The sequence below is a fragment of the Aulostomus chinensis genome, chromosome 19 (assembly GCF_037954235.1).
Source record: "Aulostomus chinensis isolate RoL2024-O1b breed Wild chromosome 19, RoL_Achi_v1.0, whole genome shotgun sequence".
Lineage (NCBI taxonomy): Eukaryota > Metazoa > Chordata > Actinopteri > Syngnathiformes > Aulostomidae > Aulostomus > Aulostomus chinensis.
The window spans coordinates 14,807,902-14,820,790 of NC_141338.1; the positions used below are offsets into that span (position 1 = coordinate 14,807,902).

Sequence of the window (12,889 nt, forward strand, 5' to 3'; positions counted from 1 at the left end):
TTGTAGTCACTGATAGCAATGCAACATGTATCTGAATTTGAGATAAATATTCTTATCTTCATTAGTGAGGACTCACAATATCCTCGATGCCGATGGCGTTCCAGCTTTGCATGATGGGTAGAAAGGAGATGAATGTGGGTATGAGCCAGCAGCCAAAGAGCATCACTGCCACTCGCACCGTGGTCATTTTGTGTCTGTAGACAAGTGGCTGGCAGCAAATAGCATAATACCTGAAATAATAGAAACATGCATTAAAGTTGAACACAAACAAATGAAATATTCCTCCTTTTAGGTACTTGGATAGGCTACATGTTTGTGGACTATGCATGTGTAAATAAAACATTATTGACAATCATTTTGAACATTAGTTTACAGCACCTTGCCATCACACCTGCCTTACTTAGTCTGGCTGAATTGAACTCTGGTGCATCCACTAGTAAAGAAGTTTGTTTGGGCGGCTGTGAAACCAGCAGTCACTCTCATGTGCTGAATAAGACCTTGTTGAAGAGGAGGTCCTGGTGCAGTCCAACTAGTTGAATCTGGTTTAACTAATTTGTAGTATGATTAGAATCTCAACTTGATCCGACCCAACTAGCAGGTGGACTCTGCAAGTAACCAATTTTGCAAACTAGATAGAGAAGAGGACACATGCAAAAAACAACAACCTAGTAATAGAGATACAAACCAGTCCAGACCAGAAGACCACCCACCTGGATTTACTGCCTTGCAAAATAACTAAAGGTGTAAAAATGTCAGTATAATGCCCTCTTTACATTTACTATGTCATATTATTGCTTCACATTTAGGGTTTCATTTTATTCCCACCACATGTGTATGAATAATCACTTATGAGTACTGAGAATCAGGATCCTCACACACTCTAAATACACAGACCTGTCCAGTGCGATGCAGCAGAGATGCAGAATGGAGGCTGTTGTCAACAGGACATCCAGAGACGTTCGAACCAGGCAGAAGATCTCTCCGTACAGCCACTGGCCGGTGGTCAGCTCGATGGCAGCAAAGGGCATCACCACCAGAGCAACCAACAAGTCAGCAAACGCCAGCGACACAATAAAGTAGTTGGTCTTCTTCTTTCTGATAAGGAGCACAGGCGATTTTCTCACTCTTTGCTGTGTTGGTTTCCTAATTTTAATAATCTTGTATCTGTAACTGTAAAGTTTTCTTGAAAAGTGGGTTTGCAGCAAAACATGTCTTTTTTTGTTTGTGAATATGAAAAAAAAAAGGTTTTAAGTAATTATGAGCGTCATCATTAATACATATTATCAGATATTTGTACTAATTTTTTTGAAGTCTGTAGTTTTGGGAAGGTCATGAAATGTCTCAGGTACCAAACCCCCCATCAACCTGGCTGGTCAGTGGGGGGTTCCTTCAAACAGAATTTTTGACATCTGACTTTCTTCAGTGTCTCCAATCACCACGTGGTCTCTGTCGTCAGCCTGGACTGCTGGTTCTGCTCCCAGTGATGAAAAGGACTCACCTCAGATGTCGATCCTTGCAGAGCGCCACCATGACCAGCAGGTTTCCAAAGACGGTCATGATGATGATGACGGAGAGGACGATGGTGAGAACAATTGTCTCCACTGAGTTCAGGAATACCTCCTGTTGCTCTTGTTCCAGTTGTTGATGCTCTTTGTTTATGATGTCATCCAACAAACTGCAAAAAATATTTCTCAAAATATAACCACGGCCCTCAGTTAGCAATCTGAAACTGCACATATGTTCACCTTTTTTTTTTTCACTGCTAAATGTTGTAAAGGAATTCTGCACTACATTTATTCTATGTCCCTGCATTCAAGTTCAGTTCTTTATTCTTACGGATGTCAAAGATTCTTTAAAGGACCTTAATGAAATATAGACATTCAGAGGGTGGGGTGTGAAACAATAACGGTCAAAATGAATCAAACTGCAGGCTTTGTGGTGTGCGTCCAAACATGTAAGCAGTGGCTGATCAGGTCATCATACTTCACATCACACTAAGTACCCACAGCTTGTCCAGGGAGACTACAGCTGACCACGCGGCTTGGACATGAAGAACAGCTTTGAGCCGATGGCTTGGAGTTAAATAGGCTCCACTTTATCATTCATTTAACAGTTTCGTCCGCAGTGACATCAATGCTGAGCTCAGCTACTGACACAGACTCCATAGTTGCTGCTGAGCATGTGAGTATCGGTTTTAATGAGTTTGCACAAATGACAAAATACTGTTGATTTTCAGTCACCAGAAAATCAAAATTAATCAGCGATTGGTAGTAAACAGTGAAGACCAGTTACGATGTTCACTGTAGTGACTCCAGATTCATGGTGGAGTTTAAACTGACAGAGTAGAGACTGGTGAGGCAACGGCTTCAATCTGGAGGGAGTTTTTTTTAATGAATTAGTAGTTTTAATGTGTCACTTACAGTGGAGGTGATGCTGTGGCCATCACTGGTCATCTGCATTGAGATCAGCAGAGGAGAGTCCTCATCACCCCATGCTCCTGTCCTTTTGAGACACACACACACACACACACAAACACAGAGTAACTGCACTGTCTCTAGCAATAACTTTGCAATCTTCTGAAAATAGATGCCAGTTTCTGTGAACCAGCTGAATTTATTCTCGTTTGTCAGCGAAGAAATGTGGTATTTGTACCCTAAATAAGCAACACAGCTTGAAAGCATGTGATATTTATAAGACAAATAGGCTGCTACAGGCAGCAGCTGTCCCTGCCAGATTCCATCAGCATGTCAGTTTGTCTTTGTATGGCCACACTAAAGCCAGGCTCCACCAGAATACCACAAGGGAAACTCTCCTTTCTTCTTCACCTGCTAAGGGAGGTCAAAGGTCAATTATCAGCACCTGAACAGCATCTTTACAGCCTGTATGGATTGAGCAGATCCTGGATTCCCTGTTGAAGGACATCCTGTCTGACTCTGTAAACCTTCTTCAACCTGGTTAATATTGATTTTACCGACAAGAGATTGGTGTAACATGGGGACCATTATTTTACACACACACATAAGGAGGTTACTGCATGACAGAGGGTCAGCTCCCGCGTGCAGTTTTATCCTTTATTCATGTCCAATCAATAAGGCCTGATTCCGATCACTATGGATCCTTTTGTTTTTGGCTCGACTCATTACAGTTTTAGAACTGAACCCTAAAAACAAAACCGTAACTCTTTTTTTCATAGCTTTGCTCTCCGTGAGTTGACGCGTGGATGAAAATGATGGGCCATTACACACCGTTTCCTCTGTGGTTTGATTTTCCTTGTACCATAACACAAGATGCAGTTCCTTGCTCTGACTGTGTGAAACTGAAACATCACCAGCACCAAGTGTGAGCACATTTTCAAGAAGATTATCTTGTTATCTTTCATGGTAGCAGTTTTGAAAATCGTTTTTCTATTCAGAGGATATTAATATGAGTTGGAGACACTGGGTTCAGTCTCTTCTTTGCTGACACCATCTTTGAACAAATTAAGGTGTAATTGGTCAGGATTTCAATCAGGGTACAGTATGTGGAAAAAAACAAAACAGTTGCAACATGAGATGTGATTCAACCAAACTGAAACAGAAGGCACATACAGGCTGATGTACCTGGTCCCAATCACTCCGACAGGTGTGGCAGGTGAAAGCTTCAAGACATTGAATCTAGAGATATTTGTGCCTGAATATTCCAAGTTTTGATGCAAATATGCCAATATCCTTGTGGGTAATCTCTGATAATAAGATTTCATGTTTGGTTTATATCCACTCACGTAATCCCAGAAATGCTAAATAGATATGTAACACATATAGGATAAAAAAAAAGAGCTGCGTCTCATATCCAAGTCAGGTATATGACCTCATGATGTACACGGAGTCCATACTTGACCAGATAGGGTGCATTATAACAAAACACAGGGTTTCCAGTGGGAATGGCTTGTGTTCTTTAAAAGAATCCTGGAGATATCCGATTGCAATACTTGACCTAGATGGAATAAAAAAAAAAAAGGAGCTAGCAAAGAGCCTTAAGACTTGTCCCCCTGCTCGGTCCATGATTACAACACAAAAAAACACGAAAAAACATGGTAAATAAAGCCAAATGTCATGTGGCTGAAGGAATGATTCAGCTCAACAATTGCACACTGATTGGATGGTGATCAAATTGAATTCTCGCAATGATACCGTTTTCAATAACTCAGAAATTACTGTTTGGATGATCCGTAGAGGGAAATGTAATCAGCGTGATCCTCTCGTTCTCTCTCACACACATACATATGCAGACGACAACAAATCCAACACAGCCCACCCTCCTACTCGTTGCTCACTCTTGCATCCGACTCTCAGGAATGAGAAAATATTTGCTCAATAGGAAGAAAGGAGAGGAGAAAGAAGGGGAGAGAGGACAGGAGCCATAGTTCTGACAGGTTTGTGATGATCTGTGTGATGTGTGTTTTCGCAGCTCGCCGTGTCCATTTCACATGTGACTGACACAGAGCTGAAGTGAACAGAAACACCTCTGAGGGGCACAGAGAGGAAAAAAAAATCCTGCTCATTTGTCCTGCGTGGACAGTCGTCGACCTCCGAGCCTGTAATTGTCCTGACATCATTATTTGCCATGACATCCGAGCTTCCTTTCCATCACAACCACGCACAAACGTTGACACACAGGAAGTTTCAAAAACGGTAGATTTTCCTTTCGGTGGGTAAAATCTCATTAAATGCAACAAAAGCTTTGCAAAAAATAAAGCAAATAATGGTAATTTATGCAGCGCTTTCCACAGAATCAGATTCCATCTGTGGTGGCAGCTCTGAAGAAGGGTCACTGTCACAGACAAGAAACATCAGCATCCTTTTCACTGTGAATATTGCCATCTGCCAATTTATTTCTTAGAATTTCTTTCATTTTGTATTGATTCTTAACATTGAAATTATTTTCTTTTTTAGATTTTATTTGCTGGTGGTGCTGTGAAAACAACAGGGTAATATTGGATGGATTGTACTTCTATCCAAGGTACTGAGAGGAGGAATTGTGCATCTAGAGGTCCTCATTTGTGGTCTCCAAAACAACTGAGCGTAACAGCAGATATTAATACAACAGGATCGCTTATGTGTTTTTTTGGTGCCGTGTTCAGGTCAGATTTTAAATCCAGACTCAACTATTTGTTTGTGTTTGATGCTAATTGACACAGGTTCGCATTAACATGCACTTAAGTAACAATATCAGTTTCAACTGGCATTGCAGACAGAGGGAGAGATAGAGAGCTAGAGACAGAGAGAGATAAATTGACAGACGACACAGATAGATAGATAGATGATAGATGATAGATGATAGATGATAGATAGATAGATAGATAGATAGATAGATAGATAGATAGATCATCTATCTATCTATCTGACTCTTGTTGTCAGGTGGGAAGTAAGTACATAATCACATAATCTCACACCTCAGCTTGTGAGAGGGCAGACCCATGTGTATATACTCACATGCAGATTTGTTGGCTTGTGTGTGGGGGAGGAGACTGGTCCCGTTGTCAAGGAGACCGAGAGGAATAATACTGTCCAATCTATCCATCGGAAATGTGTAATATTTGAGGTGAGAAGAACGGACTCCTAAAAAGTCAACAGCTGGGACGAGTTCTCCCTGACGCTGTGCTGCTGAGGTGTGTATAGTGTTGGTGAAGCAGCTGCCGAGTGGTTTGGATGTACTGTATGTTAGTCAAGTAGGCCTGGGTGGAGGGTACAGCTGCATCCATGTTCCAATTCAGTTGGTAGAAACTGATCGTTTTAATGAGCAACTATGAATAAAAATCAGGAGGAAAAAAATTCCATTTATCTAAATTTTAGTGGGATCCTCTGGTAGGACACCAGTTCACGTGGGACACCAAACAACGTGAGTAAACAGCAGCAGCAGCAGCAGCAGCAGCAGCAGCAGCAGCAGCAGCAGCGGAGGATAACGTGTCTCTGGATGTATTATACATTCAAGAGCAAGCCAGGAAAACTCCATTGAAGTCGTGTCATCCCTAAGCTTTGTGAAATGATTGAAATACTGCAACACTTCCAACCTTCGCATCAGTCGTCTTGACACCACACACAAGTTTTGCATCTCACAGCAAACAGAGAAAGGCAACTGGAGCAGTCCTGCAAGTACAAGTTGCAATAAATATCATACACTTGAGCCCGGACGCACCGTTCCAGCAAGCATGAATTCTATCAATAAAATACGTTAACTATAATCTTTGAGTCCCTGAAGAACTGTAGTTTCTTCCTTCGTCTTACATGTATAAGTATTATTGTTCATCTTAAGTCACCAACATTTTATGTTTGCAAATGTGTAAGTAATGAGGTTACAGTATATTTAATTTTCTGATACTTCAATGGACTTAAAACCAAAGGTTCAGTTATGAGGTTTTAATGCACATAAGAAGCAACTATGCTACCATCACAGCACAGAGCGAGTACTGGCCCCATGCTAATTACTATGGAGTCGCTCTCATTTCCACATGTGAGAGTGATTTCCAGAAAGCCTCTTTGGTGGAGGAGGTTGCTTTGTCTTTGAGTTCACGGAGAGACGCGACATGATTGCAGGAATTGAAACACAAATCAATACAAATGTGCTTCTTTACACTTCCGCTCCACTTTGTGATTGCAACATGTTCACTGGTTATATTACATGCAGGAAATGTGTGCAAGCAACAGCTCACTTAGAGAATGAGTTTTCCATTCAGGAATACAAGCTCACTTCAAGCTGTGGGATGTGAAAGATGGGTTTTTTTTCCTGATATTTTGTGTTAAGCAATTTTGTCCACCTCTTCAAAACACCCATGCAAATGGTGGCACTAAAAGAAACCTTTTTTTCTTTTAAGACCGACATCAAATCATTCCTGTCGAACCTGTGAATTTACAATGTTTTTGAAGTGCAACATGACACAGTTGCCAAATGTTAATGCGTGGCATGATGATGAGGACCCACTGGTGGCGGAGGTGGTGTTTACTCATATGTTCAAAGCTGCAAATGACATTCGCTGAGTCCCTTTCTTTGAGATGAGTGCACTTGCAGCCTCGTACAGAAACTCAATTGTGTTTACAAGCGCTGGAGTGGCTAACTTTTATGCACAAGAGGCAGGGATCTAAAAGGCGCAGCTGGCCATCGCGGAGGGTGTGAAATGAGTTTCGTTTTGGAGCACGTTTTTAGATTGTTCGTTTTAAACCCATGAGAGGCGACAGGAGTGGTTGTGCAATGACAAGAGTGAGAGAACTTTTTTTTTTTTACCTCCTCATACCCGGTGGGTCAATAAGTCATGTTGCTTTAGACGGGATGGCCACAGCATCTCACACACATATATTAAAAGGTTGTTCCCCATAACCAGAGCCAGTGGAAGGATGACTAATATTTTTGCCACTGTTTTTTTTTTTTTTTTTTTTTTTAAACTGCTGTGGAACTTTAAAACAGAAAGCAGAATCCCTCTCAGTTTCAAACAGCAATCAGCCGACAGCATTTTTTTGGCTCAAGAACCAATTGGTTCTTTGGTTTAGCCAGTCAGAACCATGAAATAACACACCATCAGCAGAGGCAGCGGCGCACCAACACACACACACACACACACACACACACACACACACACACACACACACACACACACACACACACACACACACACACGGGCGCGCTATTTTTTGGGTTGCCTCGACAGTAGAAACATGTAACACTGAACTTTCAACCGTAAGCAATGGAAAGAACATAAAGAAAGATGGAAGGTGGAATTACATTGTAGTGACCCGTGGAGGTGGGAGCTCACACGGTAGACAGTTCACACTGCCAGCGCCAAGACTCATGGGACTATCAATGTTTTTTGGGGTGTTGTATCATTATTTCACTTAATTACGTCTGGATTTTAATGGTTGTTGGAGAGACATATTTGTTTTTTTCGATGTTGGTAATGTTGGAAAACTACTGGAGCAACTGGTGAGTGAGGTGCCTGGGACATTTCGTAGCAGTTTCCCTGTTAATGTTGTTCATGTTAACGCTAATTAAGGTGTGTTTTTGTAGCTGTGTGGTGTATCAGACCTGAGAGAAGCAGGTGACATTGAGACTCCAGGCATTTCTTTAACGTAAACCCCTTAATGTATATTAAAAAAAGGTGCGAAAAACACTGTTCGATTAGTTCAAGGGAACACTGTTCACCTGAAGTGACGACGTAACGTTAGGTAGATGGCTGGGATGTTTCTGCCGTAGTGTGACTTGAACTCACAAACCTCTGCAGACAACCGCGCCATCCCGATGTGTCGTGTGATGTGAAATAACCGAGTTAATGTCTGTGTAACAAGCATTTGAAAAGCAGGCGGCATCTGGAGACACTTTGGCCAGTTTAAAGACAAGGTTTGGCAGCGAAAATAATGGAAGATATTGGTCATTTTTCCTCCAGTATCTTCAGAGCGGGGCTAAATCTAAAACACTATGTTATGTCTATTAAAAGTAGACACAATGTAGGGACATTCTAGAGCATCTGCATCAGCTCCACTGTGTTCTGGTGCTGCTCTTCTTTTAGACAGCCAGACAACTATGTGGGCATGGCGACTGACTGAGCTCAGATCACATTTGCTAAACTTCAGCAAATCAGTGCAGAAAACATTCAGCTTCTCATTTTTCCCACTGTCGTTACTTACTTCAACATCCCTGGCAGCAGGTCGTACCAGCTCAGCTGTCACTAATTAATTTAATGAGTAACTTGGTGGTAGGCCAAAATAAAACTTGGCTGTTTTTGCTGAGAACACACACGTCGTGCCGCAGAGGCAGTAGCCTTGCTCCTCACACCAGAGAACATTTCTCTGTACGGGTCAACAAGTGGCTCTGCTCTTTTCTCCTCACACCTCGAGATTTCTGCCAGCCTGCTTATGTGCTGCCCTCTGCTTAGATGAATATGTGGATGAGAACAGCGTTTAGTCAGAACAGTAGTGATACTATTCTTAAAGAAAATAGTAGATGGCAGATTTGGATATTTCATCATGTGTGGGAATAGATGGGGGAGGGGCAGGTAAATCAAAAAGGTTTCTACACACAAGAAGCACGTTTCAACATTTACAAGCATCAGATCTTTCATGCCGTAGGTTTGCTTCAGTAAGTGTTTACTAAAATCACTCGTGTGGGAAGAAGCTTCACTCTACAGAAGGCAAAACAGAGAGTGTGTGTGTAGTTCCAGTAACTCCAACCGAGTGATAAATGCCTCTGGAAGATCAGTACATCAGTTTCAGAGGTCTTAAAACTGGATTTTTTATTCTTGGCCATCATCTTCCATGCATCAGGCGAGCCGCCCTGGTAAAACCCCTCTTTACTGTTCTACTGTCTAGTGGCACATGGACATTTAACGCCTCTCACGTTACGCTTGGACAACGGTGCGACAAAAACATGACCTTTCTGCACTTTCACAACTCTTTTGTTACAGTTCATTCATTTTAATTAAAATCAACCTTTTTTTTAAGTGAATGCATTTCAATCACAACAACTTTCAACAAAAAGAATTGTAACTGACACTGCTGTCGAAAACAGGCGTTAAGAGGAGGAGTTTGGATGGAAGTGGGTCGCAAGACGCCATGCAGGCAACAGTGGGTGAACTACGGTGGTTTACGCAAGTTGCGATGGATGACATTTGCCAATGTGGAGGGAAATAACAGGGCGTGCAGCTGAAATCTGATGGTCAGCTGACAAAGCAGTGATGCCAGCTGAGCCTGACCTCCTGGTCTTCCTCAACTATTGCTATGCTCCATTCGAAAAGTGATTTCAACACATCATCACGCGCCCCACCATGCCATCCTGCCTGATGAAGACTAATTCACTGTTAATATAATCTGGATACGTGTGAACCAGGACAGTCGGGAGATCATGTGGCTTGTAACAAAGGTAAAGCTCCCCTACTCCTTTTGTAGGGGGAAACTATCCTAAATGTTGACAACGATCAAGAGTTAATAAAATTCTAGAACATTTTTTTTCTGCTTTTTACAATGCTTGTCTTTAACATGAATCCCAGGAAATGTAGTTATTGGCAAGTTTACAACTAAAATACATCCACAGAAATGATATAATAATTCTCAACAAGTCCTGAGTCAACATTTATATCTATAAAACCACCTGTTGGCATGCTGGATAAAAAGCCAGTTTGCTGCTGTGCTGCAATGAAACTGAAAATCTCACATGCATCTTCACATTGTGATGCAGGAATCAGCAGAGACAGAAAAGAGCTTAAGAATTTCCATTTATGCACAGCATCGCATCCAGAGCAGGCGAAAGAAGAGGGAAAAAAAAACCCAAAAAGAATAAGAAAATTAAGGGAGTTCGACAACACAAAGACAGAAAGAAAGCAGAACTGAAACCCAACAGGACCACAAGTACACGAAAGAGGTGGGAGAATGCAAGGGCCGGCGAGGAGGCAGTCAAAGGAGAGAGCATCGCGACAGGGCTGGGCTGACGAGCACCGGCTAACTGATGACGCACAGGTGAGCATGACAAGACAGGCAGGAAGCAAAGAAAGACCTAAGAGGTGAAACGAAGCACACAAAACAGACACAAACTCAGAAGTCTAACAGTCCAAAAACTCAAACTTTACAGTCCAATCAGCTCTGTAATACAAATCAATAGTCACCTACAATTACTGAAGTCACAAAAGCCCCTAATTTGTCCTTCAGTGCGGAGGCGCTGACTTTTCCATGCTCTCACGAGGATGCAGTAAATCACACACTAGCCCGCGGCACGCAAGATGCCACTCTCAGTGGATGGAGCGTGTCTTCTGAGTAAAGCTGTGTGGGTGAGGGTAATGAAATGTGAGAGCGTAATTGGGCATGCTGGGCTCGTCACAAAAAGGGTGCCAACTCACTGGATTGGGGAGGGGGGGGGTTAAAAAGAGAACGATGAGAAAAGTCAGCACACATGCAAAGCTCGAGATGCCGAGATGCAGGCAGACTGTGGAAATAATGCATCTATCCAGGCATCACCCACTGTGTGTGTGTGTGTGTGTGTGTGTGCGCGCGTGCGTGTGCGTGCCTCCCCGTGGTTTCAGTTAGGACTGATCAGTTTTCCACTTTGTCATAGCACCGCCGTCCACATCAATATCTTCCTCTACACACACTGCTGGGAAGTCATGTGCAAAACACACACACACACACACACACACACATAAAACAATTACATGACAACCAAAAGAGGAAAAAAATAATGACACAATTTTACACCAAATCAAATCAACACAGTCGCAGAAAACAAAAATGTGTCAGCTTCTTGGTATATTTAATGAAATTTGCAATCTGTATGAGTTTGCCCTCCACTGTGACTGGGAAAACAAACATTCAACTAACAGGCTTATCAGAAAATGTTTTTCCTCCTAAAAAGAAACTCTACCATGTCTACCAGCAAGATACAATGGGATTTTCTGAATATATCTGTGTGCATGTACAGTAAAGCTCGCCAGTGTCCTTCCCCGCCGTCCAAGTGTCTGAATCAGTGGCGACAGCGACAGTGTTAAATTTACACTGCTGCCCAGTTGAGAAATTCTCTGTCATAGACGGATGTGTTGCTGTGTGGTGCCCCTGATGATGAAGAAGGCCTAGCTAACCTTGGGAATCAGGCTAACGAGCTGGAGTTGGTGCAGCGGGGCTAAAATTAGCCTGAAGACAGTGGCTGGATGTCCTGAAAGTCTGCAGGGAGTGGCTAATAAGGACAGCATAGTGGCTGAGAGCGGGGACCCTGACACTGACAGGGCTAGCAGTCCGTTGATGGCTCAGGTCAGTGAGTCTCGCTGAGGATGAAGCAGCTCGACTTATTTTTTTCTAAAATAATAAAAAACAGATTTAAGGGAAGATGAGCCCTGATGATCTACTGGTTCTTCAGCAGGGCAAATGTTGTGTGTCTAAATGACACCGTGTGGATTTCATGTAATATGTTTTGAACAAGTGGATTTGCCAAAGGATGTTTGGCAAGCGAACGCTGGTTTGGAGAAGATTTCCTGAGAATAAGGGCCACGAGGGAAAGCTATGAAAGGGGTTTATTAGCAGAGAGGGGATTCAAACAATGGCCGGGGGAATTTAGGGGCTTATAAGGAACAATTTCATTAGCTTCCTTTAAAGACTCTGCATCTCATGTGATATTGTTGATGCAGTCAAACTGAGGACTTCAGGCAAATAATCACAACCCAAGAAGCAAGCTGAGGCTTCTGATTGTCTTGTTTAGCTGCCACTTCACCTTCTATTGTGTATTACATGAACACGTCACTGAGCAAGGGAGTATTCCCATCTAGATCCCCGAATGAGACACGAAATCCACCGTCTGTTGTGCCATTTTACCAGATAAGAATCTGTTTTATCCAAACTTGCCTGAAGCTTCATGAAAACAATATGCTGGTCTCAGGAAATATCACAAATGCTGAAAATGCAATTAACATGCTCTGATGACACAGAAAAAAGCGTTTCCTTCTATGAGGAGGTCCTTGGAAGTTAAAAAAAAAAACATGTTTGCAAAAGGCAGTTTGGCCTTTCGTACGTTTCATTCAGCTCAGAGCACTTCTCACAACAACAGTTCCACGGGGATTTGTCGAGGATGGTATAGTGAAGAGCATTCCTTCCTCTAGCTTGCTGCTTTCCTGTGGAAAACAGGGACTGTATCATCTTATTCCTGCTGCTGGTACTTTGTAAAACTATAGATATATCACATAGGTCCCATATAATCCCAATCTAACCAGCTCTTTTCTTGCTCTTGGTGTTTCAACAATGCCCAAAACGTCCCGTTCACATGTAAGATCATCAGACAAAGATCTGGAGGACAGTTCCACGAGTCATACGGCATTTGGTTGTTTGGTCTCTCTCTCTCTCTCTGCTTGGTCGGTCCATCGACCTGCCTGTCCACGCGACTCTGCCACTTC

General features: G+C 42.5%; 1 protein-coding gene across 3 annotated transcripts in view; it reads right to left on the bottom strand.

Moving 5' to 3' along the window:
- Positions 1-12,889, bottom strand: part of LOC147244189 (5-hydroxytryptamine receptor 4) — a 35,757-nt gene that overhangs the window by 20,255 nt on the left and 2,613 nt on the right. For all 3 annotated transcript variants that reach the window (XM_086186783.1, XM_086186784.1, XM_086186785.1), the window contains exons 2-5: positions 2,421-2,502; positions 1,499-1,675; positions 895-1,095; positions 77-230 (exon numbers count right to left, since the gene is read on the bottom strand). In XM_086186783.1, coding sequence (XP_086042909.1) covers positions 77-230; positions 895-1,095; positions 1,499-1,675; positions 2,421-2,443 — 555 coding nt within the window. In that variant the 5' untranslated portion in view covers positions 2,444-2,502. The remainder of the gene's footprint in view (positions 1-76; positions 231-894; positions 1,096-1,498; positions 1,676-2,420; positions 2,503-12,889) is intronic.